Source organism: Camelina sativa, chromosome 14 (genome assembly GCF_000633955.1).
Source record: "Camelina sativa cultivar DH55 chromosome 14, Cs, whole genome shotgun sequence".
Lineage (NCBI taxonomy): Eukaryota > Viridiplantae > Streptophyta > Magnoliopsida > Brassicales > Brassicaceae > Camelina > Camelina sativa.
The window spans coordinates 10,953,678-10,972,080 of NC_025698.1; the positions used below are offsets into that span (position 1 = coordinate 10,953,678).

Sequence of the window (18,403 nt, forward strand, 5' to 3'; positions counted from 1 at the left end):
AACCGAACTCGTCTCTGGCTCGGAACCTTCGATACGGCGGAGGAAGCTGCTTTGGCTTACGACAAAGCTGCGTTTAAGCTGCGCGGCGATTTCGCCCGGCTTAATTTCCCTAACCTCCGTCACAACGGATCCAACATCGGCGAGTATCAGCCTCTTCAGTCCTCCGTCGACGCTAAACTCGAAGCTATCTGTCAAAACTTAGCCGAGACGACGCAAAAACAGAAACAGGTGAAATCAACGAAGAAGGCTACTTCTCGGAGACGTTCGTCGTCAACCGCCGCCGTGAAACAAACGGAGACGGCGGATTCGGGAGTTAAATCGGAGGATTACTCTAGCGCTGGATCTTCGCCGACGTTGACGGAGAGCTACGGATCTGGTGGATCTTCGTCGCCGTTGTCGGATCTGACGTTTGGTGATGCGGAGGAGGAGATTCAGCCGCCGTGGAATGAGAACTTTGCGTTGGAGAAGTATCCGTCGTACGAGATCGATTGGGATTCGATTCTTCAGTCTTCTTCTTCTTCTTCGAGTCTTGTAAATTAGTTGATGCCATAGGGGTATTTTAGGGAATTTAGAAGTCTCTGCGATGGAAGTTTTTGGTCATTGCAGGGACTTTTTTTATTATTAGGGGGCTTTTGTGTTAATATTAATAAGTTGAAGTACGTTATTGTAATTATTGTTAATATCTGCGTCGGTCTGAGCTGGGTTTTTTTGTCATGCTTCGACCGTGCGAGTTTTTTTTTTTTTTTTTTTTTTTTAANTTTTAAATGTAATTTTTTGATTTTAATATATTCGTAGTTTTAAAATCGTTGTTTTAATTCAAAGTTAATTCTTATTAGCTTAACTTAATCTAAATTGGCGCAAAGAAAAAAAAAATACACGGTCTAGTAACTAAGTGACGATGGATGGTTTGGAATAAGCCAATAAGGTGATCTCCAATGTGGAAAAAATATCGATTAGAAAATTCCTATATTTTTTGGTTGATAGCGAAATGAAATTTACGGAGAGGCACGCATGCTCTCTCACAAGTCATATAACCCTTATGTGACCATGAAAGGCTACATTTATGAATTCGTATTATCTTGTCTTGTCCTATGAATTTCATTTGCTGCAAATAATTCTCATAGTAACAAATATCCAATTGCACGAAGGCCAAGTGGGCCAATATTAAATAATAAACACAATTTTAAAAAATAAAATCAAAAAACTTTTCTAAAATCTACAACACATTCAAATGAAAAGCACATGAAATAATAATAATAATGATAATAATAAAAGTACATTCAAAAGAAAAACAATTTCATGACAAGAGAAACAATAAAACCTCTCTAAACTAATATTCGATAAATTGATTATAAATTTAGTCCCAATTTAGAAAAATATAAAAGTTACACAATTGATAAAATAATAAGATAATAATAGAAATTTGAGAAAACTGTAAATTTTAACAAAATATTTCATATTTTAATTAGAATTTTTAAAAAATCGATGAGTATTATGATTCCAATATTATTTATTTGTGAAGATTTTAATGTATTAAGGTGTACCAACGACGTCTCATTTTATGATCTAAACTTAACAAACTTAAAACTAGGAAGTGTTGCCTTAGACACAAACATTAGTGTTGCTTAGACTGTAAATGAGGAAGCATCCTGAATCAATTTTAGTGTCTTTTTATCCGTTGCTTAAAGCTAATCTAAGAAATCACTAAACGTAGACACTAAAAAGAAAAAGGCCAGCTCAACAACATCAAACAAGATCGATATTTTTAGATTTAATCCAAACTTTTATTACTGCATATACCTATGACAAGTAGTCAAACATTTATCGTTTTCTTAAAACCCGAGACCGGCTATGGTCAGTCAAACCACAAAACATCTTGATCCAAAGATTGTATCCTTACTAGAGATTGTGTGTTTTTTAAAACAAAAACAAGCTCAAATTAAACTGAAGAAAACTCTCGTTTGAATTGGAAGATACATAATTTTACACTTTGTACGTTGCCTACGAAGAGAGATAGGGAATAGTCAAAGGCAAAAAGTTCAGATCCTTGAGAACATGTTACAGTACTACAAAACTCTTTAAATCGGTTGATCATCCAATTGTCGCCAAATACAAACCTAATGTCTAACTGTAAAAACCCGTCGTGATGATTCTCCCAGTCGCTGATGAAGAAAGTGGAGGATATTAAACAACTCAGTTGAATTTACCAATCTCCATTTTCTTCTTAATTGCTCGTTGTCCATGGTATATGAACGAATCTAGTATTCCCGATACCGTGAAGATACCTGCAAACCAAAAGGTATATATATATTTACTTTCGAATTGGATGATAACATATCAGTAGAATGTTTGATGTAATCCATTACCTCCAACTATAGCGCACACATTTGTTAGGAAGTGCAAGAACTCCACATGTTGCTCCTCAAATATCACCTAACAACAATCAAATGAAAACGTTCTTTTGAGACGTAGTTTCCATTTGTATTTATTAACACAATACCAAAAAGACTCAAACATACCTTAATTGGTGAAAGATCATAGTAAAAGAAAACACCAGGTGGGGATTGCATGCGACCTCCTTCCATACCCTGGAAATGTTCTGTCACAGAGAACTGCCAAAAACCAAAACCCATTTGTTACATTTTAACATTAAGGAAAGGTCAAGATGTTTAAACAGAGATTTGGAGATTTAGCTTTTACCTGGTTTGACTGAATCGTATTCTGGTGAACATCAGTGTATATGCTGGGTACCACCTGCAATTCCACACCACAATCATACAGCAACAATTATAGTACGCAAAAGCTAAAACCGGTGGAGAAAAGAAATTGCATTTAAGAATCTCAACAAGTAAAATATTCTCATACTTCTCTATCAGCAAGTTCAGCTAATAATTAGCCATTAAGAAATCTCACTGATGCCTATTCGAAATCATTTATCTAATGTATTGTGTACCAGGTGATAATGTTATTGATGGAAATAATGTAAGAAATGGGGCATACCTTGATAAAATATTGATATACACCACTCTGTTGCCCCTGATGCCACTGCACACTGAGAGAACCAAGAGAAAGTTTCAGAAGATATGATGATTGGAAAAGAGATAACAGTTATGGCTTGGGGACGAAGATTTTACCCATCTAGAGGGTTCACTACACCAGGGAAAAAGTCCCCAAAGGCCAACCTATTGACCGTGTGGCTAATCTGTGTACAGATATAAAGAAGTCAGGACCCATTTGAAAATATGAGCAACTTTTTAAAGGAGAAACTGAAACAAGAATAAAACTTCTCTTACATTGTAGTTGCCTTGCTGGAACAATAACATATCATGAAACTGAAAACCGGATTGATGAAAGCTTTGCCCGGGAATGAAATGAAAGTTCCCAGCAACTTTATTAACTTCCAAGAAACCGTGAACATTACAACCTTCACCTTCTTCATCTTTGACCTTTTGCACAAAGCCTTCTCTTTTACACTGAGATGGAATGAGTAAGAATTATCATATAACTAGATGGAAGGTGGATGAAACGAAAGAGCATCCATAACTAGATACATCAAGTGTTTTCTTTGGTAAATAGATCCCATTTAAATTAACACCAATAAGATATTGCTACTTTCTCCAAATCAAGGAACATGATCAACCCAATTTTGTTGATATTAAGGATATGTCAGTATACCTGGTCGATTGATTCAGGGTCTGAGAGGGCCCAACCTTTCTTTCGGTAAGCTTCACGAACTTCCTCACATGAATTACAACAAGCATCATCCGACTGTGAAGTGTAAGAAATGACATGCAAAGAGGATCAAACACATTTCACCAATTGAAAATGGGAATAACTAAATCAAAACTAGTGAACTCTGTTGGAGATTTTCTACTGCAACTGAATCGCATGTAAGAGAATATTATCGATTTAGGGAAGCTTACCAGTTCGGCTCCAAAACAGGAACCACAATATGTTTCATTGTGTTCCAACCTTCCACCATGTTTCTGTAGTGGTTTCTCAATCTGAAGATGAACAATAGCAATATGGAATTAGAGACATAACAAAGCAAAAAAATACAGAACTTCAACAATTTCCAATCGCTCAAGACTTCTTGCAATGAGATCAGATATAGCACTTGAAAATGAAAGGTCAAATCCTTTGGGAAAAAAACTAACCTTGGTATGACCAATTCCGTCTTGCTTTGCCTCAATGACATTGCCAGAAGAGTCTAATCTTCTTTTTATTATATCATGTCGCTGCAACATAATTCAAAATCAGACAAAGTGTAGACACATCTCGCAAAAACAAGAATGGAAAAGAACAATAATCAAGCAGCACATACCACATCAAGGTGCCTCTCTCCGCTAATATCCATGGAATCAAGACTTATAATCGAACATTGCAGCGCAGGGAATGTAACATCAAACTGCAAAAAATTGTATATGGTAAGTTATCGAAGGAGCTTCCTTAACAAAAAGGAGGAATCAAAGAAAATGAACAAAACTTTACATTAATGCGTAGCTTCTCTCCTCTTGATGTATCAACACGAAGCTGAGTCTCCGTCACCGGATGAATGTAAAGCTCTACACAACAAAAAAAACAAAAACCCAAAAGTAAAAAACAAAACTTTGGAGCTCCAATTCTACAAAGCATCGACCTTTAAAGCTTCCCCGGATCAAACTGGATCCAAAGCTACGAAAAAGAACAGAGTATATATATAGAAGAATCTAATGAACTTACGAAGCTCGGAGAAGAAGAGAATAAGCATGACGAGAGAAGAGACGAGGGTGATAACACCACCAGAAAGAGTACGCCTGTAGAAATCTTCATTGATTTTAGGGTAAGCGTCCAGATTCCTCAATCTATTCATCACGCCGACCATTCCCTTCCTTAACTCGCCGTTTAGGGTTTGGCTTTAGCTCTCTCTCAAACTAGTACTATTTTGACCAGAGGAGGAGATGATTCAACGGGTTAATCACAATCCCCCTGACCTTCTTTTGACCTTTCAAAGGATCTATCTCTCTCTATTTTCTCGGAATCTCCTCTCTCTCTACAAAAAAGCTCTTCCCCAAAATAAGCAAGAGAATCACAGAACCTCGCAAACGACGTCGTATCAAATATATTAAGCTCTTTATTATTTTCTCCAATTTTTGGCCTTTTGGGCTTTCATCATCATTTATGGCTCATTTAAAAATCCTTTTTTTTTTTTTTACCATTTGTAAAAGAGAAAAATATGTTTTTATTTTATTTTAAATATGAGTAATTATGAAAATGTTAGTCAAACGAATTAGCAGAATCCATTAAATGAGAAAATCTTGTTATACATATTGTTTGATCATCTTCCTTAAAATTTTAAATAATAACGATGTAAATTTCGTTGAACTTTGATTAATTTTTGTGCTTTTTAATATAATTAATACTCTCTCTGTCTCACATAGATTGATGTTTCAATAATTTCACATATATTATGAATAAGTTAAGCTTTTTATTTTTAAACTAATTTATAATTATTTTATGGTAGAAAGAGAAAACATAACCCACTAAATATTATACCACTTGAAATAAAATATTAAGTAAAAATATCATTTTAGTTTTTTCATCTAGAAAATCAATTTTTTTGACACAAAAAATATTTTCTAAAACATCAATCTATATGTGAGACAGAAGAAGTATGTTTCTATATATATATATATAAAAAAAGTCAATAGTCTGATGCTTTTTTTTCCCTCATGCATGAACCTTTTAACAGTCACACAACTGGAAACTCCATATGCATAGGTAAACACTGACTAAATAATGATTTATTCAAAGATATGTATTTATTTTCTATATTACCAAAATATTTACTTAATTAGGAGAATAGATTCTATATTTATGAAATCATTAAATATCATGCGCATGTCATCTTCTATAAATTAGCTTTTACTTATATATATGAGCCTATAAAGAGTAGTTTGTGCAACCACTGAGAAAATAGATTGTAGCCTCTAGCTAGTGTTTTCGCCACCGCCGAGTTACTCTTACCTCTCTCAGTTCGTTGACATGAAGATTAAGAATGTTACCGGAAAGGTCGAAACTTTGGTCGATTCGTTGAGGGATTCGTCTCCGACACGTATCAGATCTTCCTCCTCTGATGAACTCGTATCCGAGAAAGATGGCGAGATAAGCTCCTGGATTGTAAGTTATTATATTTTGTTATATAGTATGAAATTTATAAATTTGTTTCGTTAATTTTTTAATATTTGTTTCATTTACGTTTTAATCTTTCAAATGATGTCGTCTGAAATTTATTTTCTTCTAAGTTTTCGTTTTCTAATTTGTATCTATGTCTAATACCTCTATATATCCTAGTATATAATTTACAATTTATTTTCCAATACGGATTCCAGTATTTAGAATCTATTAGCTTAGATAAGAGATGTTGGATCATCGAGCACCTATATATTGTTTTTTTTATAAATATAAATAACAGAAAATAAACCAAACGTTGATGGTTTAACGGTAAAAAGTTAGAAGACAATATATAAATTCAATTTTTCTATAGGTTCAATATTTGCCGTAAACACATTCTTTGACTAATCGAATTAATATGTTTTAGGTTTATTAGAAAAAAAAAAAAAAAAAAAAAAAAAAAAAAAGAATCTAAGTATGGGCTCTTTGATGACTACATTCTTCATGGGGTGATAGTCGGGTCTCAGTCGCACCTGGATTTTAGGCTCTTTTTTTGTAGTAATTTTAATTTTTGGATTTTAGGCTCGTCATCCGTCGGCATTGGATATGTTCGACAAGATCATGAGTGACGCAGAAGGCAAACAAATTATCATGTTTCTTGATTACGACGGAACTCTCTCACGAATCACTTAAGATCACGACAGAGCTTACATAACGGACGAGGTTTTTTCTTTCTGTTGATTTTGCTAATTCATGTTATGGTTTGAGTTTAGTTCTTGAGCGCTAAAATAGATATATTTTGTAGATGCGTGATGTTGTAAAGGAAGTGGCATTACATTTCAAGACTGCGATCATAAGCGGCAGAAGCACAGACAAAGTAAACTCTCCATCAACAATAATATATTTGATTTTGCTACGTGCATGTGTATAGATGTAGTAAACTGTATAATGTTACATGAGATATGTTTTTGTTTTTTTTTTCAGGTTCAGAGTTTTGTGAAACTCGCTGGAATCCACTACGCCGGGAGCCACGGCATGGACATTAAGGGTCCGACAAATACTGATGAGGTTTTTTTATTTATATTTTTGGTCAATTTTCCCGAAATTTGTGAGACAAGATTTGTTGTAATACTATCTGATTAATCGGGTCATTGCAGAGTAATCAAGAAGTCATGTTTCAACCTGCAAGTGACTATTTACCAATGATCGACGAGGTTCCCTTTTGTAGTTTCGTCATCTTTAGTTTGTTTACTTCAATCGTGACGAACTAAAAACGAGAATTTGATTTGTTTACTATATACAATTTCAGGTGGTTAATGTTTTAAAGGAAAAAATAAAATGTATCTCTGGAGCTACGATTGAGCACAACAAGTTTTGTCTATCGGTACATTTTCGTCGCGTTGAGAATGTAGGAAACAGAAAAAAAATAAGTGTTGTCTCCGATAACGTACTAAATGATGTAACATGTTTGTGCTCCACAGGGATCGGCTGCATTAGCGGAGCAAGTGAGATTGGTTCTCATTGGTTATCCGAAGTTGAGACTGACCCATGGCAAAAGGGTAACATTTGACTAGTCACGTAAGTTAAATTTTCAAATGTAATGTATTATTGTATTAAACCCTAAATATTAATCGATAAAAACAGGTGTTAGAACTCCGACCTTCCATCAAATGGGACAAGGGAAAGGCTCTCGAATTTTTGCTAAACTCATTAGGTGTGTGATCTGTTTTTCTTTCTTTTAAGATTTGATATTTTTTTGTTAATGTTATTTTAGATCTGTTAATCTGAAAATATGTTTGGTTAAATTAAAATACAGTAAAACCTCTATAAATTAATAATGTTGGGACCAAGACATTTTATTAATTTATAGTGATATTAATTTATCTATAAATTAATAATAATTATTTTATAGTGTAAATTAATAATTATTAATTTATAGGTATATTTTTAATTGTTTAATTTTTAAAAAACTATGAATTGAGATAATTTTTGCAAAATAAGATTAGAATTTTGGATGTTGTAAATTTTATGGTATTGGAATTGAATTTGAAATAATTAAAAAATATTATTGACAATGAATTACAAATATTATAGACAAATTCACTTATACATATGACATAAATATTCAAATTTATGAATAAGAATATCAATTCTCGTATTTTAATAGTCTATCAAACTATAAAAATGTAAATGATGCATATTTAGAAATTGAAAATTTTAAAAAGTTTTAGCTGTTTTATGAAATGTTATAGAATATTTTATATCATTATAGTTTGAAGATACAACATAACAATTTTTTATATATATAAGGTTTAAGAGAAACATACTTTACTATATCAGCATATATATATATATATTTACATGATTATTAATTTATGATATTATTGGGACTAAATTTTACATGGGAATTTCAAAAAAAAATATTATCTTATTATCTTATCGAATTTTGTTAATTTTTACACTGTCCCGACTTGGGACTAGTAAAATTTATTAATTTATAGTGTTTATTAATTTATAGAATATTAATTTATAGAGTTTTTACTGTATAGGATTAGCAGAATCTGAAGATGTGTTACCGGTTTACATTGGGGATGACCGTACTGATGAAGATGCATTCAAGGTACACTAACCAAAACACCATCGTGCATAGTTGATTTAGGATGTGATATTGACGCCATAAACGTATTTATAGGTTTTATGTGAAAGGGGACAAGGTTTTGGGATTGTCGTCTCAAAAACTATGAAGGAGACCTACGCCTCATACTCTCTCAAAGATCCATCTCAGGTATGTTCTTTCATGATTTAAAATAATAAAATATATGAAGTGGATATAAGATTTATACTTCATAGTCACTAGCTAATTAATTAATTGTAGTGTTATACTAACTGCAATGTTATAATGTGCGATGCAGGTTAAAGAATTTCTGGAGCGTTTGGTAAAGTGGAAGAAACAAAAACTTGGAGGAGAAGATGAAGAAGAAGTGATTCGTTAGACAGATGAAGTACTTTGTGTGTCTCGTAGCAAACTAAAAGGAGAGACCTTAACTTTTAGATTTTAAATTAAGTTGCTTCAATGAATAATACTGAAAGTACTAAACTTGTCATCAATACAGTCTTGTAAAAGTATTTACATGAATTTTCTTCTATAAGATTTTAGTGTTTTGGTTCTGGTCATTAGTCATCATCGAATTTTATGTGTCATTGTCATTGGCAATGTTTAAACCAATTGGTCGGAAAATATATTAATTACTAATCAACATGTATGTAAAAAATTATGTGATTATTTGAGAACAAATTCTTTTAATAATGAAAATAGACTTGTACAGTAAAATCTCTATAAATTAATTTATAGGTATATTTTTGTAACATCCGCGAACCGGAATCTCGGTTTAGGAGATGCATCGATCGATCGATGCATTATGTACATTGGTCGATGCAATGCTGGTTTTCGCGAACAAGTTTAAGCTAAACGTTGCGTTTTGGGGTTGGGGAAACCCTGAAATCGTTTATAAAAGGGGAAATTCGAGGGTTTGGTCGAGTTTACCCGTTTCTGGAGAAAAAGAAAGAGAGAAAGAAGTTCTTGAGTGTTTTTGGGAGTTTTGAGAGATTTGAGGCTGTTCCTGTAGAGATCTGTAGCTCGGATCATTGTAGGAGCTTCCTACGAGTATAAATCTTTGTTTGAGGTTCAAAATTTTCTTGGCAAAGGTGAGTGCATGACCATGGTTTATCTAAGCTTGAGATTTTCTCTGATCTGCTTGTTTATGTGTTTATTTTGCTTGTTAGAATGTTGGTGAGTCGCAAGAGGCTTTGGAAAGCTTTTTGTGGCTTTGGTTTATGTGTTTTGGTGGTTTAGGGACGGATATCCGGCGAGAAGCTTCGGGGACAAACGATGCTCGGCATGTGCATTGGTCGATGCACTTTGTTTGTCGGTCGATGCAATTAGGGATTTCGTGTAATATTGAGCATGCGTCGGTCGATGCAGTGTGAGTGTCAGACGATGCAAGATGATCCTTGCATTGGTCGATGCAATCTTGTGTCGGTCGATGCGACCCCAGTTGGTGTCGGTCGATGTATGGGTTGGTCTCGGTCGATGCAGTTGTCTGGTTTGTTGTTTGATGTTTAGAGATATCTCAATTGCTTGTGTGTATAGCTCAGTAGATGGGAGGATTGCCTCACTGAATGTTTATAAAACACTCACGCATCTCATATGTGTTGTGGTGCAGGTAAAGGCAAAGTGTGATCGTGAAATCAAGGTGATGAAGAGGAGGATGTTCTAGTGGCTCGTTGTTTGTGGTCTGACTTTTGTTAGGTTGCTAGAGTTGGGTAATTATAACATTGCTAGGTTGCTGGTTTTATGTTTTATGACTCTGTTGGATTGAATTACTGGTTATTGATTTATTATTTATTGATCATTGGTTTAAAGTTAATGGTATTGTTTTTGTTCCGCTGTTTGGTTGTTTGTGGTTAGGTGGCTAGTGGGTATGAGACCACTAGTTAATTAGTTAATTATTATTATTAAAAAAACGGGTCGGGTCGTTTCAATTTTTAATTGTTTAAATTTTTAAAAATTATGAATTGAGACAAATTTAGCAAAATAAAATTAGAATTTCGGATGTTGTAAATTTTATGGTATTGTATTGAATTTGAAATATTTTAAAAACATTATTGACAATGAATTACAAATACTATAGACAAATTCACTTATACACATGACATAAATATATTCAAATTTATGAATAAAAATATCAATTGTCATATTTTAATAGTAAATGATGCATATTTAAAAATTAGAAATTTAAAAAAAAAATAGCTGTTTTTAAGTAATGTTATAGAATATTTTATAGTACTATAGTTTGAAGATACAACATAACAATTGTTTTTTAGATATGAGGTTTAAGAGAAGCATACTTTATTATATCAGCATATATATTCAAATTTTTGTTTTGTAACAACGAAAGTAACAAGTGATAATATGTTTAACAACACAGTACCAGAACCGATGAAATCTGTAGCCATATTAGCCGTTTTATAGGTTACCGCCATTCCCTACAGCGGGTTGAGCTTTAAATCTTTCAATTGATACTGAATCGCTCCATCGTCTTCTGAAGATATTTCTTTTCCTTTTCCCTTCTGATCAGAGACTCTCTTCTTTATCTCGTTGTCGTCTCCTTTGGAAGGATCAGAAGGACAAATGTTTTTGCCTCTTAACGTGTTGAATATAGGAGCTTTTTCATCTTTTGAGGAGCGGTAACTAAGGGAGAAGAGCGACCTGGATTTGTGAATATGTTCAATTAACGCCCAACCTTTGATGCCATATGATCTCCTTGTATTGGCTCATCATTCTTACTGATTTCATATCTGAGGTATACCTTCGATGTGCGGATATGATCTTCATCATATTTGAGAGGATTTCCATATGATCTTGACCATCTAATGGTCGTACCTCCCACTCGGAATTTAGGGTAGTTTGGGGTGCTTTTTTTTATGGAAAAACAACCAAGCTCGCTCCAATTCTTGGTGTTGATAATCAAAATTTAAAATGCTCAATTCTCTTGGATGTTTTTGGAAGATCTCAACGTCTTCAATCTCTGGGATTCCAGAAGCTACATCATCCCTTTCTCAGCAACACAACCACAATCCGATAGATTTTTTCTCTGTCAATATTGAAGAAACTGTCCACAACCACATGTTTTAATAATATTTTAAGATCTAACTGTTAGATAATCAAGATTTCTAATCCTTTTTTTGTCAATTATGATTTCTTATTCATAAAATGCTTAGATATATAAATTTTAAGAGTGTTTTGGTAATAAGTCACCATCGTTTTCCAAAGTAAATAAGCCATCGTTTATTAAACAAGAAAATATTTCAAGTTATTTGGTCTATGAGTTAAACAAGAAAACATATTAACTACTGGTCTAATATTACCAATTTATAGATCATGGATGTCAATTATCTATTTAGAATTTATAAATAGATCATGTATTTCTTTTACACACAAAAATAAACTTATAATAATAGATTAATTTCTAATCAAGGACATAATTTCTCTCCAAAAATGTAAATGTTCAACAGTGAGAAAGTTAGTATTCTTGATTTTTTAATCAACTACAAATGTATATTAGAAAAATAAACTCACTCACATTCTTGTGAGACTTTTTTGTGTACATACCTTGTACTCCATAATCCATTTTTGTATTTACCGTAAAAACTATTAATTTGATTAACCAGGTGTTAGAACTCCGACCTTCCATCAAATGGGACAAGGGAAAGGCACTCGAATTTTTGCTAAACTCGTTAGGTGTCCAAATTGAGTGACAAGAAAGTTGCCATTTGTAGCTGTTTTTTCGTCTCGTATGTTTGTCTTTTGTTTGCCCCAATTTTCTCTCATGTCTTAGTGTATGTGTTTGTCTTGTGTTTGTGTAATATAAATGACGTGTGTTTCTTTACTTTATGTGAAATTTACTATTTTTGTTTTATTATTTTGTCCCAACAATTGTTGCTAGAGTTGGCCCTGTGTTTTTGTAAACAACAGCTAGTTGCCATTTGCCATTTGTAAACAAAGAGACGAAAAAAACATTACAAAGATATAAATTTGGTTGTTGTACCCATTTATTATTATTATTATTATTATTGGGCATATTCAAATAATTTTTTATAAAGAAGATGTTGTTATGATATGGAAAAGCTAATAATACTGATGATTTCCTTTGTTTAACCTCTTTTAATCAACCAAAACATACAGTAAAACCTCTATAAATTAATAAGATCGGGAACATGAAATTTTATTAATTTATAGAGGTTTTAATTTATCGATAAATTAATAATATTATCGATAAATTAATACTTTATTAATTTATGAAGAGATTTTCTCGTTTTTCTATTGAAATTTTTTTATTACAAAATAAAATACTTTTGTTATCATTCACATTATTAAAGAATTTTCTTGATTTATAATCTTGGTTATCGTAATAGGATGAATGTTAATTGTTTAATAAATTATCTAGATAAAAATAAGAAATGTTAGAGTTTAGAAAAATTGTTACTACTATCCTTCATAGTAATGATGAAGTCGCATAAGATATTGCGGTACCTTTAAAACCAATTATTAAAGAAGCAATTATCGCATCTATGACTCTTCACAATTTATGGATGCGATTTGAGAATACAACAATGAAAAAATTAGAGATGAGCTTCAACAAAAATGCAAATTCAAGAATAGACAAACAACAATAGAGTCATATTTCACTAGATTTTCTTAGATATATATATATATATCAGTTTATATGATTATTAATTTATGATATTGATGGAACTACATTTTTACATAGGATTTCAAAAAAAATTATTATTTTATCGAAATATGTTATTTTTTACACCGGTCCAACTAAGGACCAGAAGAACCTATTAATTCATAGCGAGTATTAATTTATAGAAATTCTACTGTACATAACAGATCCCTGCTATATGCGGAATTACACGATTTCTTGGACTCGAATTTCGGTGAGATATATTGGAACATGGTCTGGTGATTATAAATATTTGACCACTAGCAATGTTATAATCTGCGATGAAGGTTAAAGAATTGATGGAGCGTTTGGTAAAGTGGAAGAAACAAAAACTTGGAGGAGAAGATGAAGAAGAAGAAGTGATTCGTTAGATAGATGAAGTACTCCGTGTGTCTCATAGCCGGTCCTTGTATACATGGGACTAGTAGCAAACTAAAAGGAAAAACCTTAACTTTTGGATTTTAAATTATTGTTTCAATGAATGATACTGAAGATAACTTGTCATCAACACAGTCTTGTAAAAGTATTTACATGAATTTCTTTTATAAGATTTAGTGTTTTGGTTATGGTCATTAGTTATCATCGAATTCCATGTCTCATTCTCATCGGCAATGTTTAACGCAATTGGTTGGAAAATATATTAATTACTAATCAACATGTTTGTCTTTGTCCAAAAAAAAAAAAAAAACTAATCAACATGTTTGTAAAATTTTATGTGATTCTTTGAGAACAGATTCTTTTAATAATGAAAATAGACTTGTATATGGTCACAACTCACTGCAATTTAAATAAATAAAAAAATTGTTTGAGAAAACAATTTAAATAAATATTTTTTGATCTCATCTACTTTATTAAACTATGCGAATGTATAAATTAACAAATAGAGTATATGATAGTTCGCGGTTCAGTTAATGTTGACGTTTTCGGGTAAATGACAATAAAAAAAACTAGAACCCAGCCGTGCGGTGTAAACAAAAATATGAATCTATATAAAGATGTATATTACTCAATAAGCTAATGATTAAAATCGTCTTAATCTATAGTTTAGTCGTTGTCAAGTCTGAGTTGTGTAGCGGCAAGTCCGGAATTAAAATCCTATTATTCCTATCCACTTCCCATAATATACTCTATTGCATTTTTAAAATGTTAGGATTGGTATTATTTTTTAAAACTATTCAGGTTAATAACTTAGATTAAAAGACCTAGAGTTATTATTATTTATTTTTTAATTTCCTGATAGCTTAGGGAATCAAAAATTTAAAAATATAGTGTCGACAGAATGTATTCCTTTTCCTAGCAAAGCATATTCCATTGTTTTTAAAAAACCAATTAGAAAAACTAGAATTCAACTTAACCCCTTTGATTTTTAAATATTCCGTCTGGGATATTATATCCAGTTGAAAGAATCTTTTATTATATATTTTGGATCCATTCGTTTTCTAATTTTGTCTTTAGGACAAAGCAAATATTTCGTATTGAATCTGATGAATACAAATGCCAAGTGGACAAGTTTACAAACCCACAAATTAAGAATCAGCATATGGTAAAACTTATTCATCCATCCATTCCATAACCTTCTACCTTTGACACTAAGGGTTTGAATGGTAACTGCAGTTAAGACGGCCAAATCTGTCTGCGATCTAGAGCGTTCTATTTTTAGGTAGTAAATGGTTGTCACGGACCCAATGGTTTTGTCCATTTGTGGTTTTATTCACATTTTAGTTACCATTCAGCTTCTATCATCAGTAAAATGGACATAAAAAATATATATATTAAAAAACTGAAAAAGCAAAAATTGACAGATAAATAGAAGGACCGCAGCTAGAAGCAGTACATGCAACAAAAGAGGAGTGGACGCGTCCACTGCAAAGTGGTTTGCTTTTGACTGACCAATCAAAACTTTTTTTTTTCTTTTGAATTTAATTTGTTTTTGTATTTTGTCTTTATAAACGGGAAGAACCAAACTGCTTCCACCATTTACTCTTATATTTTGCTACCGAATTTCACTACAAACAATACACAAAAAAAATCTTTTCAACATTTTTTTTCTTTGTTCAGCTTCATCATTATAAAAAAAGGTTTTAGCATTAATCAAGGTAAATAATATCTCTTTTCATATTTTCATCTTTTTAATATGTTGTATTAAGGAAATTTAAAATTTTTAAAAAATTATAATAATATTTAGAATAGAATAAAAGTAGTCTAATTTGTCTGCCTTTTACCATTCGGCTCATAAAACCGTCTTTTGGGTCCACTTCAACCGCTTTGTCCGCTTTGATCACTCCAACCGCTTTAATGCTGTTTTGTCCGCTGTGTTCGTTGTGTCCGCTCCGTTTTGACCATTGTTACCATTCAAACCCTTAAAGCAGACAATAGACCGCTGCGGACCAACTCTATTTGTATGCAAAAGCGGTCCGCAGTTGGTCCGCTGCGGTCTTGTCTCTATTTTATTTGGACCGCACCACTACGAACTACATTTACTAAATGGTAAATAAAAACTGGTTCAGTCTGCAGATAGGTTTATCCGTCCCAACTGTTGCAACCATTCACCCTCTAAACCACCCACCACTAGACCATCATCATCAGATCACCACCATTTTAATTAGTCGTTTTAACATTAAAACTTAAAAGTGACGTTGTTATAAACATTGTTAATTATCACTGATAAGGAAGTTACAATTCAAGATGACAATAAATATTAAATATCACTAACATTCAACTAAAAGCTTTTTAAATGTGCACGGAGCATTGCAAATTTTTTAATTGCTGATAATATTCCTCATTAAAGAAAAAGGGAATTTCTTCATTGATTCTACGAATAGAAAATGTGTTGTATCTAATTTAAATATACAATGTGACCCTTCGATCCCTTCCAGAGGCCAAAAAGTTCAGATTTGCATTCATCGTACATAGAATGATAGAAGTATTTGTTAAATTTGGTCCATTCAATTTCGCAGTAATGTCTAATCTATATATTCTTGTTAGTAAATTGATATAAGAAGATTTGAATCAGGTGATCAAGAAAAAAAAGATATGAATGGAATATAAGATTCAATTATATGATTCTTCTTCGATAATGCCTGGTAATGGATCGAGATAATTGTAAACAATGTTAAAAGCAGCGTGGACCGTTCGATCAAGAACGCTTATAGAGACCGTCCGATGTCTCGTTTTGAAAACATCAAACGAAAAAAAACAAAAACAAAAATATATTTCTAATTTTGTTATTCGATTTTCCCAAATAAAAATATCATTAAAGGACGGCATTGAATCTGAAAGTGACATGCCTAAAATGATTCTTCTTTGTTCTTTCTAATTTTTATTTTTTATAATATAAAAGTAAATATATTAAAACCCTTCATCCTCCTCTTCCTTATTTAAACTCCTCTGTTACACTCTCCAAACTCTTAAGCAAAATTAATTGAAAGTGAAGAGAAAAAAAAAACACACAGAGAGTCTCTCTTTTGTTTAGAAGTTTCTTAAAATAATGGACGTTTTTGATGGCCTTCCCGATCCGATCATCGTCGACATCTTGAACAAAGTTGGTGACGTTAGAACCATACTTCGTTGCAGCTCCCTCTCCAAACGTTTCAACTCGCTTGTACCTCAGTCCGAGTCACTCATCCTCCGACTTGACCACTCCGAGTCCGATTCACCCAACATTTTCCGATCTTTATTCAACTCCTTTCATGGTCTCCTCTCTCTTTTCTCTAAACCGGCCAAACCGATCCCAACCACGGCTCTATCTCCGAGTCACCCTTCCAAGATTCTCTCACGTTTCGACAAGATCCGGAGTTTGGACGTCGAGCTTCCACGTGGCGATGTAAAACTCGACAAAGGCGCTGCCGTTAAGTGGAAAGCCGAGTTTGGGAAAACTCTCAAGAGCTGCGTCGTCGTTACCTTCCGTTCCGCCGCAACCGTGTCTCCTCCCGTCGTCGTCGACGGTGAGTCGGACGCCGAGTTCGTGAATGGACTGAAGACGCGCGTCGTGTGTACGATAAACTCCTTGATGGCTGCGTCGACCCGTCATTACTTGATGAGCGAAGTCGTGAAGGAGCATGAGGCGATGGAGAGTTTGGTTATACGTGACGTAGAAGGAGAAGGGATGGTGGTGATGGACGCTGAAGGGCTTAGAGAGTTCAGATCGGCGCGTGGGGAATACGAGGAGGGGCGCGTGGTGAGAAACCGGAGGAGTGTGGTACCGAGCGTGAAGATGAGTATGAGACACGCGCCGTCGGTTAAGCTTAAGAGTAGTGGCGTATGTTTAGAATCCGCGACCCTCGTGATCGTACGGCCAAGCGGAGTAGAATACGACGTCGGAGATGATGCTGAGCTGGCGACGGAAGCTTTCGCCGGAAACTGTATGTACGGTGAAGCGGTCGTCGCTTTGTTAAAGTGTAAGAAGACGGCTTTAGAGATGAATTCATTTTAAATTAAAACTTTTGTTGGGCCTTGTAATGGGCCTTTTGGATGATGCTTGTAAAATATGTTTTTCTTTTCTCTCTCTCTCTCGTGTGCCGTGTGCGCATTTTTATAATACGGTGTACAAATAAAAGTTGGCTTTACACTTTTCTTGGCGTTCAAATTTGGTTAATCGTTCGAAGCATATACGGATTTTGATCCTTGCGACAAAAAGATTCATTAACATGGCATGAATGGTACCTAAAAACGTCAGAAGTTTTACTATAAAAAACGTCAACCAATCCATGTTGCATCTTGTGATCAGTTTAGTTTATATTTGGAAACCGATGTAGCTTAAAAAGTACACAAGCACAGTATGAAAGATACATATACATTGTTCTAATAGGCTAATAGCCTATTTAAAGAGTTATTAAAACGTGGACCGGTTAGCTTAAACACTAATAATTTATGAAAAAGGCATGATATAACATGATACTAATTTAAGAAATGACGGCATTAAATCATGATTCCGTAACATTACATGATTGATAGAAACTATA

The 18,403-nt window shown here is 33.3% G+C and overlaps 3 protein-coding genes and 1 pseudogene across 4 annotated transcripts in view; 3 read left to right on the top strand and 1 right to left on the bottom strand.

Moving 5' to 3' along the window:
* Positions 1–712, top strand: part of LOC104740921 (ethylene-responsive transcription factor RAP2-13-like) — an 8,470-nt gene extending 7,758 nt beyond the window's left edge. The window contains exon 2 of one of the 2 annotated variants that reach the window (XM_019236403.1): positions 43–712. In XM_019236403.1, the coding sequence (XP_019091948.1) occupies positions 43–540 (498 nt within the window). In that variant the 3' untranslated portion in view covers positions 541–712. The other variant, XM_019236404.1, reaches the window with a different exon arrangement.
* On the bottom strand, positions 1,940–5,072 carry LOC104740922 (endoplasmic reticulum-Golgi intermediate compartment protein 3). Its single transcript, XM_010461659.1, has 13 exons — positions 4,723–5,072; positions 4,492–4,565; positions 4,325–4,408; positions 4,158–4,238; positions 3,924–4,004; positions 3,676–3,768; positions 3,294–3,473; positions 3,135–3,202; positions 3,001–3,052; positions 2,701–2,754; positions 2,520–2,612; positions 2,367–2,433; positions 1,940–2,285 (listed from the first exon to the last, which is right to left on the bottom strand). The coding sequence occupies exons 1-13, from the start codon at positions 4,862–4,864 to the stop codon at positions 2,194–2,196; spliced, it is 1,161 nt and encodes a 386-aa protein (XP_010459961.1). The 5' UTR covers positions 4,865–5,072; the 3' UTR covers positions 1,940–2,193.
* LOC104743461 lies at positions 6,025–9,146 on the top strand (annotated as a pseudogene).
* Positions 16,808–18,012, top strand: LOC104740923 (F-box protein At1g22220-like). The gene has a single exon (XM_010461660.2). The coding sequence runs from the start codon at positions 16,930–16,932 to the stop codon at positions 17,872–17,874; it is 945 nt and encodes a 314-aa protein (XP_010459962.1). The 5' UTR covers positions 16,808–16,929; the 3' UTR covers positions 17,875–18,012.

Excerpts from the sequence above, each read along its gene's own strand:
- LOC104740923 (XM_010461660.2), top strand. The coding sequence starts at position 16,930 with ATGGACGTTTTTGATGGCCTTCCCGATCCGATCATCGTCGACATCTTG.
- LOC104740922 (XM_010461659.1), bottom strand. The coding sequence starts at position 4,864 with ATGGTCGGCGTGATGAATAGATTGAGGAATCTGGACGCTTACCCTAAA. Across the intron at positions 4,239-4,324 it reads GAGAGAGGCACCTTGATGTG|CGACATGATATAATAAAAAG; the intron begins GTATGTGCTGCT and ends ATTATGTTGCAG. Across the intron at positions 3,769-3,923 it reads CCTGTTTTGGAGCCGAACTG|TCGGATGATGCTTGTTGTAA; the intron begins GTAAGCTTCCCT and ends TACACTTCACAG.